Below are 21,187 nucleotides of genomic sequence, written 5' to 3'. Positions count from 1 at the left end.
AATATTTAATATTTTTGTTTTTCTTAGTTAGCTTATGAAGTTTATTTACCCTAGCAGATCCTCTTTTTTTTTTTTGGTAAAGGTGCCATGCATTGCTAGGAAATATGTATATTCTTTTCAAATATTCTTTAGATAGGATTATCTAATTCTTCTAATATTCTCAGCAGAGCTTTAATTTCTTTCTTATTATATTTGTATAGACTTAAAATATATATATTGAGTTCCATAGCTATTATATTTTTGCTATCTTACCCTGTAATTCAATTAGTTTTTAACTTCATATATTTATATCATTCAGAACAAATATCTTAAAACACTTCCATTAATTCATTAAATATGGTACCTTTAAACATAATGAAATTTCTTTTTTATGCATGTCTCTCTTTTTTTTTTACATTTTAATAGCTTTTTATTTACAAGTTATATGGATGGGTAATAATTTTACAGCATTCACAATTGCCAAACCTTTTGTTCCAATTTTTCCCCTCTTTCCCCCCACCCCCTCCCCTAGATAGCAGGATGATCAATACATGTTAAATATGTTAAACTATAAATTAAATACAAAATAAGTATACATGTCCAAATTGTTGTTTTGCTGCACAAAAAGAATCGGACTCTGAAATAGTCCATGAAGGAAGTGAAGGAAATCAAAAATGCAGGCAGCCAAAAATATAGGGATTGGGAATTCTATGTAATGGTTCTTAAGTCATCTTCCAGAGTTCTTTGGCTGGGTGTAGCTGGTTCAATTCATTACTGCTCCTGCATGTCTCTTTTTACTGTTATCTTGGCAGATAATATATTGCCACCGCTGCTTTTTTAAAAATTCACTTGAAACATAATATATTTTGCTCTGATCCTTCAGTTTCAGCTTTAGGTAAAAATTTTTCAAATATGTTTTCTTGTGGTGTTCTCTTCTTTTATATAATATGATGGTTCTCTGGGAGTAGGTTTCTTGGGGAGGTTTTCTGGAGGCAGCCTTAGTTTCAGTTCAGAGTAATAATCGCTTCAAATACAGCCAGCTGATAAAATCCAAACTCCTTCGAAGTCTTGTCTCCTTGCCCGGGCCTGGGCAGCTTTCTGGAGAGCCTTTCAGACCAGCCTTGGTCTCAATGGGGGAAGTGCAGGAGGCCAAGCCACACGGTGGTGTGAGATGAAGTGAATGAATCTGGTTCCACCTCTGAGAGTGGGCTTGTGGGCTTCTGTATCTCCCAGAGTGTTCTGTGTCTAGCCCTGAGAGCTTCTTGCTTATATGCTATTCACTGAGTACACACCAATCATTATATCACTGGGAAACCATTATTTGTTGTATGATTAAGTCAATGCTAAACTAGAGTTAAACATTGTCTCCTCAATTCCACTTAGTACCTTATTTCAAGTTCTGGCCCATAACATTTCCTTGTAGGATCAGATCAATCATACTGAACCATTCTAAATTAGATAATTATTGTCTCTATCAACTCTAATGAGTTAACACTTTGTAAGGATTCTAACAGTTTCTCATAAACTATACTTTTATTTTATGGGTGAATTTATCATACTCATAGAGTTAAAATTATTGTATTTTTTTCCATACTACATATAATTTTATACTTTCCCCCGTTCCCTTCCCCACCTCTGAAGACAAGAGTAAAAGAAAGGAATGTGATCAACACTAGTAAGCTATAATTGAAGTGGTCTGATTACACAATTCTCTTTTTTAACTACTACAAACCCCAATTGTAAGGGTCCCTCTACTCACCAAGAGGGTCTTAACTGGACTCCTATCTTTTCCCCGGTCTGCAGACATATCTGGCACAGCTTTTTCTATAGCTGTGTTCTCTCCCCACAGAGCACCTGGGACACCAGATATTGTACACATCAGCAAACGTTTATTAAACACGCTACATTTTCTATAACAGCGTCATCCTTCTAGCAGTTATATTCCTTCTTATATACCAGCTCATTACATCACCTCATACCCAGATTTCTTTGTCTTTATCCTATCACGGTACAGGCTACTCAATAACAAAATCATTAATCTTGGGGTAAACAATCTTTCACTACTGCCTTCCTGTTTTCCTCCTCTGCACACCTTGTTCCCCCTCCTCAGGTTATTTCCTGCTATACAGCTCCTTTTGCCACATATATCTAAAATCATCTAACACCCAATCACTAGTTCTTATACTTTTTCTCTCCTTTTAATCCTTTCACTTCTCAAAATTAAAGTAACATTTACTTTCCCCTTTCCCTGGCCGTAGCTATCTCTCCATTAAATTTAACATATTTCTATGTTTTTTGTGCATTCGAGTATGCATGTATGTGTGTGCGTGTGCATGTGTGTGTGTGTGTTTGTAAAATACTTTGTTGGATCAGAGTGAGGTTTAAGAGGGTATGCTGCTTCCAATATGCATGTTTTGGAAGATGTGTTTATATACTTTTATAGTCTTTTTATATACTTTTCTGTTACACTCCATTTGTTCCATTCCCCCTCCCTTTTCCTCCTCTCGAAACCAATAAAACAATTTTTCTTTTTTGTCTTTCTTTACTTCTTTGACCCCTGAAGATAGGAAAATTCTGAGAGAACACTTTATTTCTTCTTCCCTTAGAACATAATTATATCATCGTTTAGCATCTTGAAGTTGCTTGAATCTGTTTACCTTTCTGTTTCCTCCTCTGTCTTTTATATTTGTTTCACAGATTCTACCCAACTTTGGTCTTTTCATCAAAAATTCTCAAAAGTCTTCTATTCTCTTAAAGCTATATTTTACAGCTTAGAATGATATTCTGTTGTGCAGAATTTTACTCTTGGTTATAGACAATATAATTCTATTTGCTTGGCATATGAACTCTTTTTTTCATACTTCTTGCAATATTTTTTCTTTAAACGAGAAGCTCTTTATTTTGGTTATGGCATTCTTGTGTGATTTCAGTTTTTTGGTTTTTTTTAATCTAAAGATCATCTAAAGTTCATCTAAAAATGATCATTAGAATTTCCTTCTGGTATTAAAAGTATTAGAATGCTTCTGGAGAGTTTTCTTTTGTGATGTCTTGAAATAAAGCATCCAGATTTTATTTGACCATGATTTTCAGAGAGTATGATGATTTCTTTTCAAAATGTGTTAATTTTTGTTTTTTATTGTTCTGTATGTAGCAAATATCATCAAACACAATCATTGACCACTGAAGAAAGGGGATTATATACAAAATTTCTACTAAATATAGTTTGCATTTTAAATAAGGATATAATGATAAATTTAACTTATTAGTTTCTAAGTTTTTCTGCTTGCCTTTCCTTCTGAACATCTGTTAGTTGTATTCTGTGACTTTAAAAATGATTACAGTATTCTTTTATCTGCTTTTTTAAAGAATTACTATTGCTAATCTTTTTCTTTCTCCCAAATATTTAGAAATCCTTCCTTTTAAACTATAAGCATAGCCCAGGAAAATAAAAAGACATATCATCATATTCAAAAATTTATATCTCAGTTTGTCCTACTCATCCCCCCCCTCTGTCAAGTATTTTGAATAACATGCTTCATAATCAAATAAGTGTTATATCTTCCTTCCTCAAATTGTTTTGAAGGTTAGCTATTTTTGATGGTAGAACTCTATATAGGTTTTCTGATTTTTTAATCCTTTAACTTTTGTTCTAATAATTCTTGTTACTGCAAAGGATCCTTGAGTTCTATTTGCTTTATTCTCTTTGCTCAGGAAAGACCCCAATTCTTATGTAAGATTTTTACCCTCTATCCTAAGATATTAAATTCTCTTTCCAATTTCCACCTCAAAAAAGAGCTCTTAATTTAATTTTTTATTTCTTGCTTAATTATTTCTATAGCTCATTCTCCTGCTGTGACTTTAGTGTTCTGGTGTGTACTGTCCAACCTATTTATCCTATTTAGTGAAACATTTAACAATAATTCTCTCAGAGGCCAAGACCAAGATCCTACTGCCTTTGGATTGCATTTATGAGAACTCATACTGATCGTCAACATCCTTGATAGGTGTCCTCAGGTTTCAGATCCTATACTAGAGCATATATTTATTTATATGTTTACTCAGGTTTCTTTGTTGTGTTCCAATTTAGTTTGATCTTTTAAAAGGAGATCTTGCTATTTTTGAGCTAACACTCAAAGTGATTGAAAGCTTCAGGCACTGTTTGCCATCTGTCTTCTATGGTATGGCCCCTCCATAAATATCTGCAGGTTTCTGACTATTTTCTTATATTGCCCTTATGTAGCTCTGGCTTTTTTTTCCCCTTTTTTTTAACCTTTTTAAATTTTTGTTGAAGTGTTTGTGGGAGAGCTGGGCTTCTCTAGAACCTTTCTTGCTTATTTGAACCATACAGCTAGTGTCATGATGTGCTGCAAAAGATGCTTGTAGGGGAGCTAGAAACAAAGAGAAAGAGTCAAGATGTTTTTCTGGGCTTAAAATGAGCTCAACACCCTATCCCATCCCACACTATCTTCCTTGAGACTTTTCAGAAACTTATCCCATAGAAAGCAAACTCGATGGTACAAACCTGGAAGTTCTCTTAACTACCTGTGTTGGGCCAGAGAACTGAGGAACAGAGGGATTGAGAGAGACTATCAGAAAAAGTTGTCATAGGAGTTGAGAGATAAGGGTTGTAATACTCCACTAGATCTAAAAATCTCAGGAAGAAGAAGACTTTAAAACTTTGTACATAAGCAGATAACATCAACAGGGAAAACATTAAGAGAAGGAAGGAATATGGCTTCCAGGTATAGTAGACAAGTTAAGCATCTATGAATAAATGCTGCAAAATAGAGGAAAATACATATTTAATGAGACACAGGACCCTGTGGAATGTGAGGAGAACATGGAACCACAACATGCTTTTCCTGAGAGGTTTAAAAGAGAAGTGAGAATTATGAAAACAGAATTTATGATTTGCACAGCAGACATGATGACAAAATTGAAAAACTGGAGTCTGCAAAAAGGAGAATAGATTGGGGATGCAAATACAATAAAAGTAAAGGACAATCTAAATGAAAAACAAAAAAAATTTAAGGTTACTATTCAAGCAAAATCAATAACATTAAAAGAAAATATGCTCAGTATCCAAATAAAACATACTGATTTTGGAGATATTTGTGGAGACAATCTATGGATCATAACTTTCTCAGAAGAAAACAGCAAGATGAAAATTCTTAACACTATAAAACAAAAAAATAAAACCATCCTGAGTTTGTCATTTATCAATTGAAAAAAATTCATAGGTCACCTCCAGAAAATAAAAAAAAAATCAAGGTATTTCAGAAATGACAAGCTTTGGAAATAGAAGAAAAACTTTGAAATACAAAGGAAAAGAAAATTTAAATACACAAAACTTAATACACAGACCAGAAGATATAGGGGTAGATGAAATGTGTTCTGAAAAGCAGTGGAGCTTAGGATACAGCCAAAGATGATCTGCCCTGCTTACTAGAAGTGAAAAAATATTGAATTCAGTAATAGATATTTAAAAGATTTTTATGAAGATAACCAGATCAAAAGAGATTACTTGCTTCTAAAATAAACCAGACAACAGAAATGCAGAGTGAACAAATGCAACATCTAAGGACAGCACAGCAACAGTAGCAATAGCAAGTTAGGAGATCTTTCTGAATACATATAAAGAGACAGCCATGAAAGCAGAAATCAAAGATAACAGTGAAAAGGGATATTATGGACAGAACCTAGCAACACCTAGAGGTGAAATGGGTTTTCTGTGGAACATTATAAAATGGAAGAGTGATCAAAAGAAGTTATAGGGGAGCAAAGGAATAGAAGAGAATGTATGATATGTCCAGAATAAATTAAAAGAAAACCAATGAAGGGTAAGTTTCAGTAAGAGAAGAGCCTATAAAGTAATGGGTGAGGAAGGAGGTAGAAAGAATTAAAAAGAAGGGGGAAGGCCTTGCTTTGCTAGTGGGAAAGAATTTCATTGATGAATTGCTGCTTTGGGTAAAGAGATGTCCTAGGGAAGGAAATAAGATCTTGTGCAAGTTGTGTTCCAGGAGATTTGGTGCTTAAAAAGACTGCTGCTTAGGGAGGGGGCAGAGTTGGAAGTCCTTTGGGGCAGCTAGTATCTTGAAGAGTTGGAGACCATAGATCTTTAAAGGAAATTTTGAGGAACATGGAGAAAAAACAGTAACCATGAGAGAGAGCGTATAGATTGATGATGGATTACATAATAAGGGTCATGGCAAAGAGAATGGGATCTATCCTACCCACGGGGCAGTGTTGTTTATTACTTGTAGGAATTGGCATGGTTCTGAGAGTGAGCACAATGGAAAAGAGGAATCTGTGGGGAAAACTCTACAAGCCAAGAGAGAGTCCGAGAGTCCAGAATGGGTACCTTGAAGTTTTGATTCTTTGAAAAATACAGAAAATAGAGGCTAAATAAATTACAGGGATTGTGAACTGGAGTAGTCAATTTAACTGGGTTTTGATTTTTTTTTTTTTGGTCTACAATAATACTTTAAAAGTTGTTTGCATTCCTATTATTTGGAGAATGGCTGAATAAGTTATATGAATGTAATGAAATATTCTGTAAGATATGATAAGCAGGCAGATTTCAAAAAATCCTGGAAAGACTACATGAATTGATGTTGAGTGAAGGAAACTGAACCAGGAGAACATTATACACAGGAACAAGATTATGTGATGATCAACTGTAATGGACTTGGCTCTTTTCAGCAATATAATGACTCAAGACAATTCCAATAGACTTGTGATGAAAAGAGCCATCCATATCCAAAAAGAGAACTATGAAGACTGAATGTGAATTGAAACATAATATTTTCACTTTTTTGCTTCCTTGCTTTTTCTTACATTTTTTCTTTTTGATCTGATTTTTCTTGTACAACATGACAAATATGGTAATATGTTTAAAATGATTGCACATATTTAACCCATATCAGAATGCTTTCTGTCATAGAGAGGGGGAAGTAATAGAGGGAGAAAAATTTGGAACACAAAGTCTTTCAAAAATGAAAGTTGAAAATTAACTTTACATGTATTTAGGAAAATAAAATACTATTGAGGGGAAAAAAATGTATTGCATTAAAAATAGCCAATAGAAAGATTGCTGGACTTGGAATTCAGAAGACATGTCCCAGTCTCTTGGTAGCTCTGTGACTCTGAGCAAACTCCTTAATATTTCTTCTGCAAAATGGGAACAATAATAGTTCTTATCACCCAGCATTGTGACAATCCAAATAAATAATATATATGTAAAGGGCTTTGCAAACCATAAACATTTATGTAAATATTAACTATTATGTAACAAAGAGCTTGATACTTTGAAATTTTCTTTAGAAAAAGAGAGCTTTAAGTATCAAGTACAAAATGTCCTCTATAGAATTAGCAACCATTCTTACTAATAAAAGCCCTGGGATTATTATTCAACCATAGAAATAATGTTATATTTTTTGAAAATTTTTTGGCTATTACTGTTATGCTATGTGAAAGGAACTTCAGCAGATAAAAATAATTAAATAAAAAACAAAAAAATCATTTAAGACTCCTCTGAAACATGAGGTTGCCTCACAATTCAAAATGTGCTTTCTATTAAATACAAACTAACTTTGCAACCATTAAAATATTAACATATTATTATTTTAAAATTTGATATTATATCCATATTTAAATAACCATAATTTGTGAAGTTAGTACTTTAAAAAAAAAACCCTAACATTAAAAAAAGTAAAATTGTATTTATATTTAGACACATAAAAGGAAGAGGGAAAATTTTCAAGCTTTACCTAGGGTGACAAATGTCTCTCAAACTAAATAAAAGAAACTGCCTCTAAAGAAATGTGATATTTCATTTCAGAACCAACATTCTTGTCCTAGGACAGATCCCAAACACCAATATTTACAGAAGCTTTACTGACTACCGAGAGGTAAGAAGCCAAATCCTCACTTTTGGGGAACTTTTGGCTTGCTTTTTCTGGAAATTTATCCAATATTGTGCCAAGTTAAAAAATAAAAGAAGGAAAGAAAGAGCCAAAGATAGAAAGAAAGAAAATCCCTAAATTAATGCAATCATTTAAAACTAAATAATAAATAGAGAAATTAAGAAAAAGAGGTGAGTAAGAAAGAATAAAAGAAAAAAAGAGAATGGAAAAGAAGAAAAAAGGAAAAAAAATGGAAGAAGGGAAGGATGAAAGGGGGCCAAGAAAACAGACAAAAGAAAAGAAGCTTAGTGGTTCATAATAAAATCAGGAGTATGATTTAACATGTAAAGGACTGCTTGCCATCTGGGGGAGGGGGTGGAGAGAGGAAGGGAAAAAATCGGAACAGAAGTGAGTACAAGGGATAATGTAAAAAATTACCCTGCTATGAGTTCTGTCAATTAAAAAAAAAAAAAAGGAGTATGCTGAAAATTTGAGCAAACTTGATATTTTTGTTAAATGTTATGCAAAATTGTGTTTTTACTTAATTTCTCTAGAATGCTGTAAATTTATATCAAAAGAGTAGATCTGTTTAGAATCTCATCTCCAACTTTAGCTTTTACCTATGATGGAAAAATAATAAAAATTTCTTAGGGCTAAAGTTGGTGTTCTTGTATCATAAAGGAGCTAAGAAATTTCCAATTTTAGGATTTTGTCTTCCAGGCTGTGTACATTCCAGGAGTGAAAATTTTTCAATTCTGCACTGCCATCACTTTTGTAAATGTTGAGGAAATCAAGCAGTTGCTGTTAAAAGAGGTAATTAAATCTCTTCCCCACCTATTTATCCCCTTATCTTCCCATTTCTCTTCACCATCTTGCCTTCCCTTTTAGTTTGATATTCTTCTCATCTTTTTCAGGTAGATCTGAAAGCTGTGCCTCTTACTGATGAAGACTTGAGAAGTTTGTTCATTGACAACAGGTCTGAAATAGGTGAAGTCCCTTTTAAGTGTGCCTGCAACTGTGATGAACCGGAGCCACCCCCCAGGGTTAGATACTCTTCTCTTTTTCTCTTCTTTTCTCCTCACTTAACTAAGAATTGCATTAGTGGTTTCTCAAGAATCCTAGAATCCTCATTTGCTTGGGGTTTTGATATATAATTTGATCTTGAGTAAGGGATCTTAAGTAATGCACTTAGATGAATTTTGGAGAGTTAGAAGGTAAGGTTTTTCCATATATGTGAGGACATAGACATTTCAGATCTGAAGCTGGCTCTCCTTGGATTTACAGGTACCTGAAAGTGGGCAAGATTTTTCTGGAACAGGTGAGTGTCCTATATCACATGTTAATATGTGACCAAACTGAACAGATTTTCCTAAGGTAGTTAGATGTTTTACTTAATCAAAAAACATAAAGGTGCTTTCAACAAACATAAATGATTGTCAGTAAAGAATTTTTGTGGTTAGATATCTGCTCTCCAGTCCTTTCTCTGCCCAAGTTGAAGAGCCAAGAATTTAACACGTGAAGTATTGAATAAACAATATAAATCAGTATGTAATTAGAACTAAATTATATATTATGGCTATAACATAGAATTTCAGAGAAGGGTAAAATCATTATGAGCTAGAGTTAGTCAGAATATATTTCATGGAGGTGATTGGACTAAATCTTGATCTTGAAGATGAGATAATAATTACATAATTGAAAGAGTAAGAATGCCCTTTCAGTGAGGAGAATAGCATGAACAAATGCCCAAAGGTAGATCTAAGTATGGTGTGTTTCTGAGACAGGGAGGAATTTGGCATGACAGAAGTAGAAAGTTCATTTCAGGAAGTAGTAAGAAATAAAATAAAGGGAAAACTTCATTATAGAAGTCCTTAAAAAAGATGGAAGAATTTCAACTTGATAATGTAGGCTATAATAATAATGACTAGAATTTATGTACCACTTTATTGTCTGCAAGCACTTCATCTTTATTTTTCCATTTGATCCTCAACTGTCAGTTGGTATTATTATCCCCATTTTACAGATAAGGAAACTGAAACTTGGAGAGAATAAGTACCTTGCCCAGGGTCACACAATCAGTTAATTGTATGAGATAGGCTTGAAATCAGGTTTTCCTGACTGTGAGAACAGTACTCTTCTCTATTACACTATCTAGGTACCTCTATAGAGTTATTGCTAATTTCTTAGCATTCTTTGATCATATTTGGAATACACTTTTCCCTTCTCAATTGGGTAAATTTCAAGGTAAACCTTCCCTAGCTCTTTTCAAGTCCTACCCCTTCCATCAAACCATCCTTGACCACACCAGGCCTCACAGATCCCTTTCTACTCAGAGGCCCTACAACACTTGTTACCTGTACCACTCACTTATTACCCAGTATAGACTTATTTTATTTTTTAATTTATATTTCTAGGTATGTGTCTCATCTCCCTTAATTAGAATAAAAGCTCCTCAAGGGTAGTGACAGTCTTATAATTCTTCTGTGTCCTCAATAACCAACACACAGTAGATACTCAATAATTTTTATCAATACCAGTAATTGAAATGAATGATAATGTTTAATGAAAATGGTGTTTGATGAAAGTAGTATTTAAAGAAAATCAATTGACAGAGATATAATTATATAGATTGAAGTTACCAAAACACTTTGTAAGGAAATTGCAACAATAGCAAGCAGAAAAGAATGTGGGTACTTGAACTGAGATTGGTCAGTGGAAGTAAAAAAATTAAAATAATGGATGCCATTTTTGAGGAAAAATTATAGTGATTTATTATGATTGTAGATTTAGAGCTAGAAGAGACTTTAGAGACCATCAAATCTAACCCCTTTTATATGAGGGCATTGAGGCACAGAAAGATTTTGGCCAGGGAAGTAAAATACACTGTAAGAGGTTCTCTCTTGATTAGATGACTAAATGTTGTTTTCTTGAATTTAGTTAACTCTGATTTAGTTACTACACACAACCAAAGGTTATACTTTTATACATAGAGGGAAGTTGGAAGAGCAGGCCTTTTAGAAGGAGGAATGAATAGGTTCAATTTTGCATATGTTGAAATTGAGATAATCATGGGACATATGCAAGCCAACAAGTGCATTGGAAAAAAACCTGAATTTGGATTCAAAGGAAATGAATTAGATCACAGACATACTACTTAATTCTTATGGAAAGGTCACTTATTATTTCTGGACCTCTGTTTCTTCATTTATAATGTAAAGGTTTTGAATTCTTTTGAGGTTCCTCCAACTCCTAAATCTATGCTCCTATAAGTAGGGATATTTAGTATATAATCTAAGAAGACTTTCTGAAGGAGGAAAGGTTTGAGAATAGTTTAAAATAAAAGAAGGGTGATGAAGTGATCTGTCATCCAATTTCTTTGCTCCGGGTCTGAGTTCAATTTCTGACTCTTTTACATATTCCTTTACTCTTGCCCCAGATTGCTTACACGGATCACCTTGAAAACAGATCTGAAAGTGATATATCCTCCATTGACCTGTTCCACTGCTCACGTTTTGAAGGTCCTCTTATGAGTCGTAGTATGTCTGAAGAGCAAATGGTTTGCATGATGGGCCATGGCAATTTAAGAAACCTAAATTCAAAGAATGAAGAAGTAGGCAAAGTCTGGGTTCCCAGCCATACCACAATAAATAGTTCTGGAGTTCAACTACTAACAGCTTCACCTTCAAACAATGAACATATTGAAAGTCATCACAGGAACAAACATGATCCTGGAAAGCATAGTTCTGATGTATCTTTCATATCAACTGTCCACACTATCATCCTGGATTTCACTATGGTGAATTTTGTGGATGTAAAGGCTACACAAGTAATAAGACAGGTAAGTAATTCATAAAGAGGCTTTAGCAACAGTCTCATGCATTATTTGCTCTTAACCTGAGACTTCTGCTATCTTTGCTAGTCATTTATTTCCTATTATTAGATTGCTAGTTTTTCAAGTTCAATCAAAATACAAAGAAACAATAAGAGTGTAATTCCTTGATAAATTGAACTAATGTAGCAACTTGGCTTCTATGTATTCATAATCACTGATACTTTTTTAGAACTAGATTTTTCTACATAAAAATTATAATTCTTTAGAAAAGCCATGTTTTGACCAATCTTGATTATGAAAAGCAGAAAACTAATGACTTTTACACTGAATTTTTAGAGATAATAATTAATTTCTTTTTTTTAAAAGAATGAGTCACCCTATCTTACATATGTTGGAAGTACAAGGGCTACTCATTGGGACTCAGCATTGGAATTTGAATTTGCTCCATTTCTAGTTTGAGTTAGTTCACCCCTTCTTAGGCAACCTAGTAACTTTACCCTAAACTACCACCTCTACTTTTGAGAGCTCACTATAATAATGCTGAAGTAAGCATAGCTCACTCAGTCTTTGGAGCACAAGAGATCTATCAGTCTCCTCTCCTCTCTCTGTAATCACAAGTATGCACCATCATACCTAACTGTTTACTTTATAAGTAAATTAACAGAAAAGCAAGTTTTACCAAGTTCTTATTCTGTTGTGGTAAAGATTAAAATAAGATAATTTAAAATAAATAGAAAGCCTTGTTCACATCCTCCAGATCTTATAAATGGAGAAACAAAACATTCACCCATGAAACAATTTATGATCACTAATAAGACAACATATAGAATTATAAAACTGACAGCTGGATATCATTTGATCTAACTTCATTTTACAGCTAAACTGAATCTCAGAAGGGAAATGAATTACTATTATCCATATGATAGTGACAAAGCTAGAATTAAGTTCCAGCTCTCCTGAGTTCTGATCTAGTGTTTCTCCTCTTATCTAGTATTTACTTTTAAGTAGTACAAATTTCCTAACAAATTGATGTAAATACTTAGAAACTAAAGATGTTAATAATGTAAAGGAGTAATCAGCTGAGGGTAGTATGTGTCAGGGAAATTTCCCTAAAGAACAAAGTTTTGAGGCACATTTTAAAAGGAGAAATAAAAAAATTTTGTGTGTGTGTGTGTGCACATATATAGACAATTCCAGAAAGAAAATGGCACCCGTAAGGACATAGATTCAGAAAATAAGTGAATTAGGTGTAGATAAATTTTACTGAAATAAAAGGTAAGTAATAAGGGAAATTAGTGAGGTTAGTGAGACATTGATCTTAGAAGAGTGAAGGAAAGAGAGGCTAAAAACTAAGGAGGATTTAACATTGAAAGCTGCTTACCACTTCTAACAATGTTCAATTCATTTACAAACAAACATTTATTGTATTTATTATGCCATGTTCCAGATATTAGGAATACTAATACAAAAATGAAACAGTTCCTGCTTTTGTGGGGCTTACATTCTATCAAGGGTTGTGATACATACACAAATAAATAAATGAAAATGAATTTTAAGTGCACTAACTACTTGGAAAATCAGAAAAGTATTCATGGAGGATATGGCACCTGAACTGAGCCTTAAAGAAAGAAAAGGATTCAGAGATGTAAGAAATGAGTAAAGGAATACATTCCAGGCTCAGCAAATGACTCAGGTAAATGTACAGAGGTGACAAATGGATTATAGAATTAAGGGAAAGACAGGAGTTCAATTTAAGTGAACTGTACATTGCAAGGAAGGGAGTAATAAGAAATGTCATGCCAAGAATTTTGTTTTTATTCATAGAAATAGGAAACTATTAAAGTTTTTTTTTTTATTGGACACATACAATAGGAAGATTATTTTGGTTGCCATAGGAAGAATTAGAAAGGAGAGGGGTGGGAAATAACAGGGAGATCAATTAGAAAGCTACTATATTACAATAAACCAATTAAGAGATGATGAGGTTCTGAAGTAGGATAAAGACCATATGAGTAGAGAAAAGGGGTCCTACAGATGTAAAACATCCTATGAACATATAATTGACAAAGAGCGACTGCTTTATGAGTGAGGTAGAGGAAAGAATTAAAGAATACTTTGAGGTTATTGAAATTGAATACCTGGAAGTATGGTGATGCACTCCATAAAAAGAAAGAATTTGGGAGAAGACAGGGGAAGTAATAAGTTTTAAGTGTCAGTGCTATCTCTAGTCAGTGAAAAACCATTGTTGTTGATAATGAAGAACTAGAGTCCAGGAGAGATTAAGGATGGATATATAGATTTGAGACTCATTTCTATTAACCAACTCTTCTAATCTTCTAAACTTCTCAATCCTGTCCAGCTTTCTATACCTTTTTTTTTTCCTTCTATAAGTTCCAATTATCTGCTTGTTCCTTTTTTTTTTAAATAACTTTTTATTGACAGAACCCATGCCAGAGTAATTTTTTACAGCATTATCCCCTGTACTCACTTCCATTCTGATTTTTCCCCTCCCTCCCTTCACCCCCTCCCCCAGATGGCAAGCAGTTCTTTACATGTTAAATAGGTTACAGTATATCCTAGATACAATATATGTGTGCAGACCCGAACAGTTCTCTTGTTGCACAGGGAGAATTGGATTCAGAAGGTATAAATAACCCGGGAAGAAAAACAAAAATGCAAGCAGTTTATATTCATTTCCCAGTGTTCTTTCTTTGGTGTAGCTGCTTCTGTCCATCCTTGATCAATTGAAACTGAATTCTGCTTGCTCCTTTGATATTATTTTAACTACTCTTTTTTTCCCACTTGAAATCCTTTCTACAGAGATATCCTGTGGAAAAGGAGAAAAAGATTTCCAACTTTTCCCCTTTGATGTCCCTGAAATAAGCCACAAAACCCTTCTCTAGGCTTTTAAAATAGTATTGGTTCATTACCTGAAAATATACAGAAACAGGTAGAGATTTAACATACTAAACAAAATGATGAAGCTATAAAATTATAATAATTGACAATTCTGGATTTTAATGCATTGAAAATGAGTGGGATATTTCACAGCCTCTTTCATTTTTTATTATATTATCTTTTAAATTTTTTACCCTGAGAATACATCTTAAAAGAGGAAATCAAAAGTCCAATCATGAAAGAGCTTTAGAGAGTGCAGCTTTCTTACCCTAGGTAACTAAAATATAGCCACAAATCAGTTCACCTGACACACTTTTTTCTCTCTTAATAAGCTTTTTGTCTGAGTTAGTTGCCAGATCGAGTTTCCTTGGTAACCAGCCTGAGATTCAGACTAACACCAGTGATAGATCTAGAAGGATTCTCTCAGCCTGCCTTCCAATCATTTTTGTGTCTTCTATATCACTTTTCTGATCCAAAGCTAAGCTATTTTATGACTCAGTAGTGTTTCCTTGATTTGTGGTCTCTTAAGCAATGAAGGCATTTTCTTGTATGGTTCCAAAGATTTCTCTGTAGGCTTTAGCTGACTTTCACTTCAGAACTTTCTCTTTTTCTGTCTTACTTTGTTGGCTTGAAATATACTCAGTAGCCATATCCCTTGAGTGAACTTTAACTTCTTTTACCTATTGTTTTAGGCTGGCATCTGGATCTAATCCCTTTAGTGGCTAAGATGTTGCTAAAATTATCCTGGAATGCAGAATATTATATATGCTCATACAATCCTAAACTTAAATGAAGAAACCAAGTCCCAGAAAAATCAAGTCTACTCAAATCAACAAACATTAAGTGCCTACTGTGTGTCATGTACTGTGTTGAATTCTAGGGATATAAAGACAAAAAGTCTGTGCCCTTTAGGAGCTCACATTGTAACAGGGGTAACAAAATATATACATATATACACACATGTGTATGTGTATGTATATATATATGATATATGGAAGACAAGTTGAAGATAATCTCGGGGGAAAGAACTAAGATTAAGCAAGATTAGGAAATACTTCTTGAAGAAAGTAAAATTTTAGCTAAGACTTAAAAGACACCAGGGAAGACAAGAGGCAGAGATAAAGAGAAAGAATATACCAAGCATATGAGATAGCCAATGAAAATACCAGAGTTAGAACATGGATTGTTGTATGTGAGGAATCATAAGCTAAAGGTACTAAATTGTACATGGAAGGGAGTAAGGTATAAGGACTCTGGAAAGGTAGAGAGGGAACAGTTTATGAAGGACTTTAAAAGCCAAAGGATATTATGTATGATCCTGAAGGACATAAGAAGCTTTGAAATTTAGTAGTGCAATAATATAGTCAGACCTGTGTATTTAGGAAAATCACTTTGATAGCTAAATGAAGGAGAGACTTGAAATGGGGAAGACAAGGAGACCAACCAGAAGACTATTGCAATACTTCTGGTTGGAGTAATAAGGCCTGAACCAGGGGAAGGAAGGGATGCATATGAGAGATGTGAAGGGAAAATTGGCAGGATTTGGTAACAAATTGGGTATGGGGAGAATGAAGATGAGAAGTCAATGTAGATGGTAAACCTGGTGACTTGAGAGAATGGTGATACCCTTGACATTAGTATGGAAGTTAAGAAGAGGGGATGGTTTAAGGAGGAGAGGAAATAATAACAAATTCAGTTTTGGATATGTTTAAGTTTATAATGTCTTCGAGACATTGATAGACAACAGAATGACTATAAATGTCAGACTAGTTGTTATCAGTGTTAAAGCTTAGAATGAGTTGAAAGCTGGTGAGAAAAGATAACAATAAAAAGTTTTCTAAAAGTAATATTGGGGAAAAAAAAGAAAGATCGAAAGAGAGATAGTACTATTGCTTAGGATAGATGGAACAATAATGACAAGAGAGAGTCAGAGCTGTTTAATAATTTTTTTGCTTCTGTTTTCTCTGCCAAGGAGAATTTTTTTTTTTTTTGGAGGTAGGAAAGAACATAACAAAAAGTTAATAAGAAATTGATGCATAGAAAGTAAGAAAATATCTAGCTAATCTTAATGAGTTCAAGTTCCCTATGCCAAACTTCATCCTCCAGTACTGAATCTTAAATTTGATGCTCTTTGAAAGATCATGAAGAACAGGAATTGTAGCAAAGGCCTGGGAAAAGGCAAATGTTCAAACTTTTTAAAAAGGAAAGAGACTGGAATCTATATAGTCCGATGAGTTTACCTTTAGTCCCTATCATAACAAATAGAAACAGAAACTGTGGTGTTATTGGGAGTTTCATAAAGGAAACTCCCAGATGAAAAACCTTCCTCTCCTAATGCAAATCAGCATCATTTTTGCACTGAGAAATTAAAGAATTTGCTGAAGGGGATACAAAGCCAGAATGGGACAAAGCGGTATCCTGAATCCAGGTCGTCTTGACTTTGAAGCCATCCTTCATCCACTACTCTAATGCTGCCTCTCTGGAATGTAGCATTGAAAGAATGATAAGTGAATAACTAGAAAAGAAAATAGCAATCCAAAAGTGCTAGCATGGCTTCACTGAACAAAGTTTATGCCAAGGAAAGAAACAAGCATTTGTTATGTATCTAATATGTAGCAGACACTTTGCTCAGTACTTTACAAATATTATATTATTTGACCTTTACCTAGGAAATAGGTATTATTCCTATCCTCATTTTGCATAAGGAGAGCTAGTATATGTCTAAAGTCATAGTGAAACTTGGGTCTTCTGACTCCTGGTCCAGTGTTCTCTCCACTGTTCCACATAGTTGCCTAGGTGCAGGGGATACAAGAAAATAAAACAGGCCCTGTCCTCAAAAGCCTTACATTTTACTGAAGAGAAGCACTGTGTACACAGATAAGTAAATACAAAATATATACTAAGTAAAAAGAGATACAGTGACTGGATGAATGGTTAATTGATTCAAGGAAGTCCCAGGTTTTAATGTGCTTGCTCTGCAAATCATACTCTTAGAGAATTCTGTAAAACATTATAAGATTATTAGAACTTGATCAGGGCTTATATAATTAGTATATATCAGAGGTAGGATTTAACTCTGGATTCCCTAGTCCAAAGGCCAGTCTTCTATCCTCTCTGACGGGTGGGAAATCTTTTTTTCTGCCAAGAGCCACTTGGCATACCATTTTTAGAACTCAAGCAGTTCTAGGAACAACTTCCTAGCTTTCAGTTCATCATCACTTCTGGCTGCCTTAGCAAATGATTTTGTGGACCTTATGTGGCCTGCAGACTGGACATTGCCCACCTCTGTTCTGTGACCAAGTAAATGCAAAACAATTTTAGGCACCAGTGAGAGAACCCTCAAATACTTGTTAGATTTTTTTAAAAAAACTTAATATAAGAAATATCATTTGAACTGAGCTTTGAAGGAAGCTGAGGATTCCAGGAAATGAAAGTGAGCAGGGAGAACATTCCAGCAGCAGAGGACAGACAATCTGTGTAAAGACCAAAGGGCAGGAGATGGAATGTTCTGTTGGTTGGTTTTTGTCCTTTATTCTCAAAGACCACCCAAGTGACATCACTATGTTGGAGTGTGTGTGACTAGCTGATCTAATTAATATATACTTAGAATACGCTACCACAGGTCAGTCACAAATAGTCCACATGAACATTTGGAGTAAAGAAGTTTGTATCTCACATTTTTCTTGAGCTACTATAATTCTGCTTCAATCATAGAGTACAGTGCCTCCTTTGATGTGGACATACCATGCTGAATGGTCCTTTGCCACTGTCTGCCATGTTGCACAGTCAGTTCCAAAATTCTTCAAAGAGATTGTGTGAGTGTGTTCTTGTATCACTTCTGACCTCTATGTGAGTGCCTACTTTTCTGAGTTCTCTGTAAAATAGGCTTTTAGGCAAAAGTACTTTTACTTTTCAAGCAACATGGCTAGCCAATCCAAGGTGTACTTTCTGTTCTAGAGTTTGAATTCTTGGCAATTTAGCTCGAGAAAAGAACTCACCTTGCCAAGTGATCTTCAGAATCTTCCTACAATGACTCGAAACAATTTAGTTTCCTAGGATGGAAATTTCACAGCTGTACAACAAAGAGATCAACACAGTGGTTCTGTGGACTTTCAGTTTACTAAGCAGCCTAATACTACCTCTCTCCCACACTTTATTTTGGGGTCTTTCACACAGAGCCAACTCAGGGAATATGTATGTCAACCTCATCAATATGTATATCCCTGAAAGTATGCTGCAAAAGTAAGTAAAGTGGGACACAATATTCAAATTTCTCTATATGCTGTAGCCAGTGGTTTCATGTATGGATGGTGTAATGCTGGCTGGGAGAGAACCTGTGTTTTCTTGGTGTTAATTGTTAGGCCAAAATTAGTACAAGCAGCAAAGAATTGATCCATACTTTGTTGTGTCTCAGCTTCAGAGGCTGCATCAAATGCACAGTCATCTGTACTATCACTGTATGAGCTTGATGCTGTTTTTGTCCTCCTTGGAGGTATCTGACAAACATTGCTGAAAACATCAGACTAACAAGTGTGAGAATAAGTATAAGCCTTGCTTCACTTCACTGGTGACTGGGAAATCCTGAGAGAATCCTCCATTATCCAGCTTCCTTGGAAAAATGCCATTATTGGCATACAATACTGTCTGAGTAACCAAATTTTGCCATGATCTTCCATAAGTTCTCATAACTGATAATATCATAGGCCTTAGTTATATTGATAAATGTTGTCTACAGACCTTTGTTCTGCTCCTGGTATTTTTCCTGGGTTTGTCAAGCAGGAAACACCTTATTGAACATTCTTCAGCTCTTTCTGTAATACACATTTTGTCTCAGTTAAACAACCATCTTCCAGGTGAAAGACCAGACTCTGCCAATCATTTCGTCAGCAATAACCTAAGAGACTGATGTCTCCCCTCTCCTCTGTAATTGTCATAGGAAAATCTATTTCTTTTACTTTTATAGAAATGGATTTGAATAGAATAACTTCCTCCTGCCATATAACCCAGAAAAATTTTGTCAGCCTTCGTATGAACAATTGACAATCCCACCCCCACCTTGTTAATCTCAATTGAAGGAGATTGGCAGCAGATGCTTTGCCACACAAAAGAAGCCTAATGGCATTCAAAACCAATTCTTCAATTTCAAATTCAGCTAGAAAGAAATTGACTTCAACCTGAAATATATGGTCAGTGGTTTGAGCACTGATTAATAACTGTCTATTGAGAACACTATAGAAATGTGCAAACCATCTCTCTAGGATCGTGACATACTCATTAATCATTGTCGCTCCGTTGGCACTGAGTAGTTGAGATGCACCATGAATCTTTGGTGCCAAAATAGCCTTTACAGCATCATAAATGCTCTTTGGATTGTTACTATCATTGTAAAACTGACTTTCATCTGCCTTCTTAATGAATCAAGAATTCTGCATCTCTCTCAGCTTCTCCTGAACTTTATTTTATTATTATTTATTGTATTTTATTGAATTTATAAAAGTGGAAGATAGTATAGGTGATAAGAGAGTCGTGAGATGCACAAGTAGTAAGCTACTGTTGCTATTTCTGACTCTATTTCTCCTAAGAACTCCCTGTTTTCTGGTCTGTGCCTATTCTTGCATTAAAGTCACCTAGAATTATGAACTTGTCCTCTTTTGTCACACTGATGATGAGAGTTTCCATTTCTTTATAATTGTTTTTTCTTTGATCTCATCCGTGTTCAACATGGTGGTAGCATGAGCAGTGCTGGCACTTTCCTGCAAATGGCAATTGTTGTTTTTCTTTTTGGATGAAATAGCTCTTTATTAAGAATTCCACTCATTTGGGATTTATCAAATTACACATATTATGCGATTATTTATCAGTTACAGTAAGAATCACAATTCTACTATTCTTGTTAATTGTATCTTCAGTTGCAAGAATTAGCTTAAAATCAAGTTCTCAGTACTCATATAGTTCTAAATGTTTAAGTTATTTCTTTTGCAAGAATCAAAGTAAATGGCAATTGTTGTTTTTCTTTTTGGATGAAATAGCTCTTTACTAAGAATTTTGGGATTTCTTTTTTAATCACTTATTTTATTGTTTTCTTTTGTTTCTTTGCAAAACCACCTTCTAGTTATATTAGTTCAATGGGTTTTTTACTTTTCGTTTTATTAATCCTTGTTTTTCAGGATTTCCAATTTGGCATTATTTGGGGAGTTTTAATTTGTTTTTCTAATTTCTTTTTTTATTTTAGTTGCGAGTTCAATTCACTGATTTGCTTTTCTCTATTTTATTGATCTTAATGTTTTAGAGACAGAAATTTTCCCTTAACTACTGCTTTAGTTGCATCACTTACATTTTTACATGTTGTCTCATAGTTGCCATTGTCTTTAATGAAATTACTGATTATTTTTATGATTTGTTCTTTGACCTTTCCAGTGAATTTTTAATCTATTTTCCACGGCCTATTATTGAATGAAATTTTTATTGCATTATCATCTGAAAAAGATACATTTAATCTTTCTGCCTTTCTACATTTGGTTGCAATATTTTTATGCCCTAATACATGGTCAACTTTATATGCTGCTGAGAAAAA

At 34.2% G+C, this 21,187-nt stretch overlaps 1 protein-coding gene across 7 annotated transcripts in view; it reads left to right on the top strand.

The window, feature by feature from the left end:
- SLC26A8 (solute carrier family 26 member 8) overlaps positions 1-21,187 on the top strand; it is a 160,680-nt gene that overhangs the window by 77,443 nt on the left and 62,050 nt on the right. For 6 of the 7 annotated variants that reach the window (XM_051996512.1, XM_051996507.1, XM_051996509.1 and 3 more), the window contains 4 exons: positions 7,820-7,889; positions 8,604-8,696; positions 8,798-8,926; positions 11,320-11,721. In XM_051996512.1, coding sequence (XP_051852472.1) covers positions 7,820-7,889; positions 8,604-8,696; positions 8,798-8,926; positions 11,320-11,721 — 694 coding nt within the window. The remainder of the gene's footprint in view (positions 1-7,819; positions 7,890-8,603; positions 8,697-8,797; positions 8,927-11,319; positions 11,722-21,187) is intronic. The other variant, XM_051996511.1, reaches the window with a different exon arrangement.

This window comes from Antechinus flavipes, chromosome 4, assembly GCF_016432865.1.
Source record: "Antechinus flavipes isolate AdamAnt ecotype Samford, QLD, Australia chromosome 4, AdamAnt_v2, whole genome shotgun sequence".
NCBI classification, from domain to species: domain Eukaryota; kingdom Metazoa; phylum Chordata; class Mammalia; order Dasyuromorphia; family Dasyuridae; genus Antechinus; species Antechinus flavipes.
Note: the sequence above shows the minus strand (reverse complement) of the source record. Positions and strands in the feature narration are given on the sequence as shown.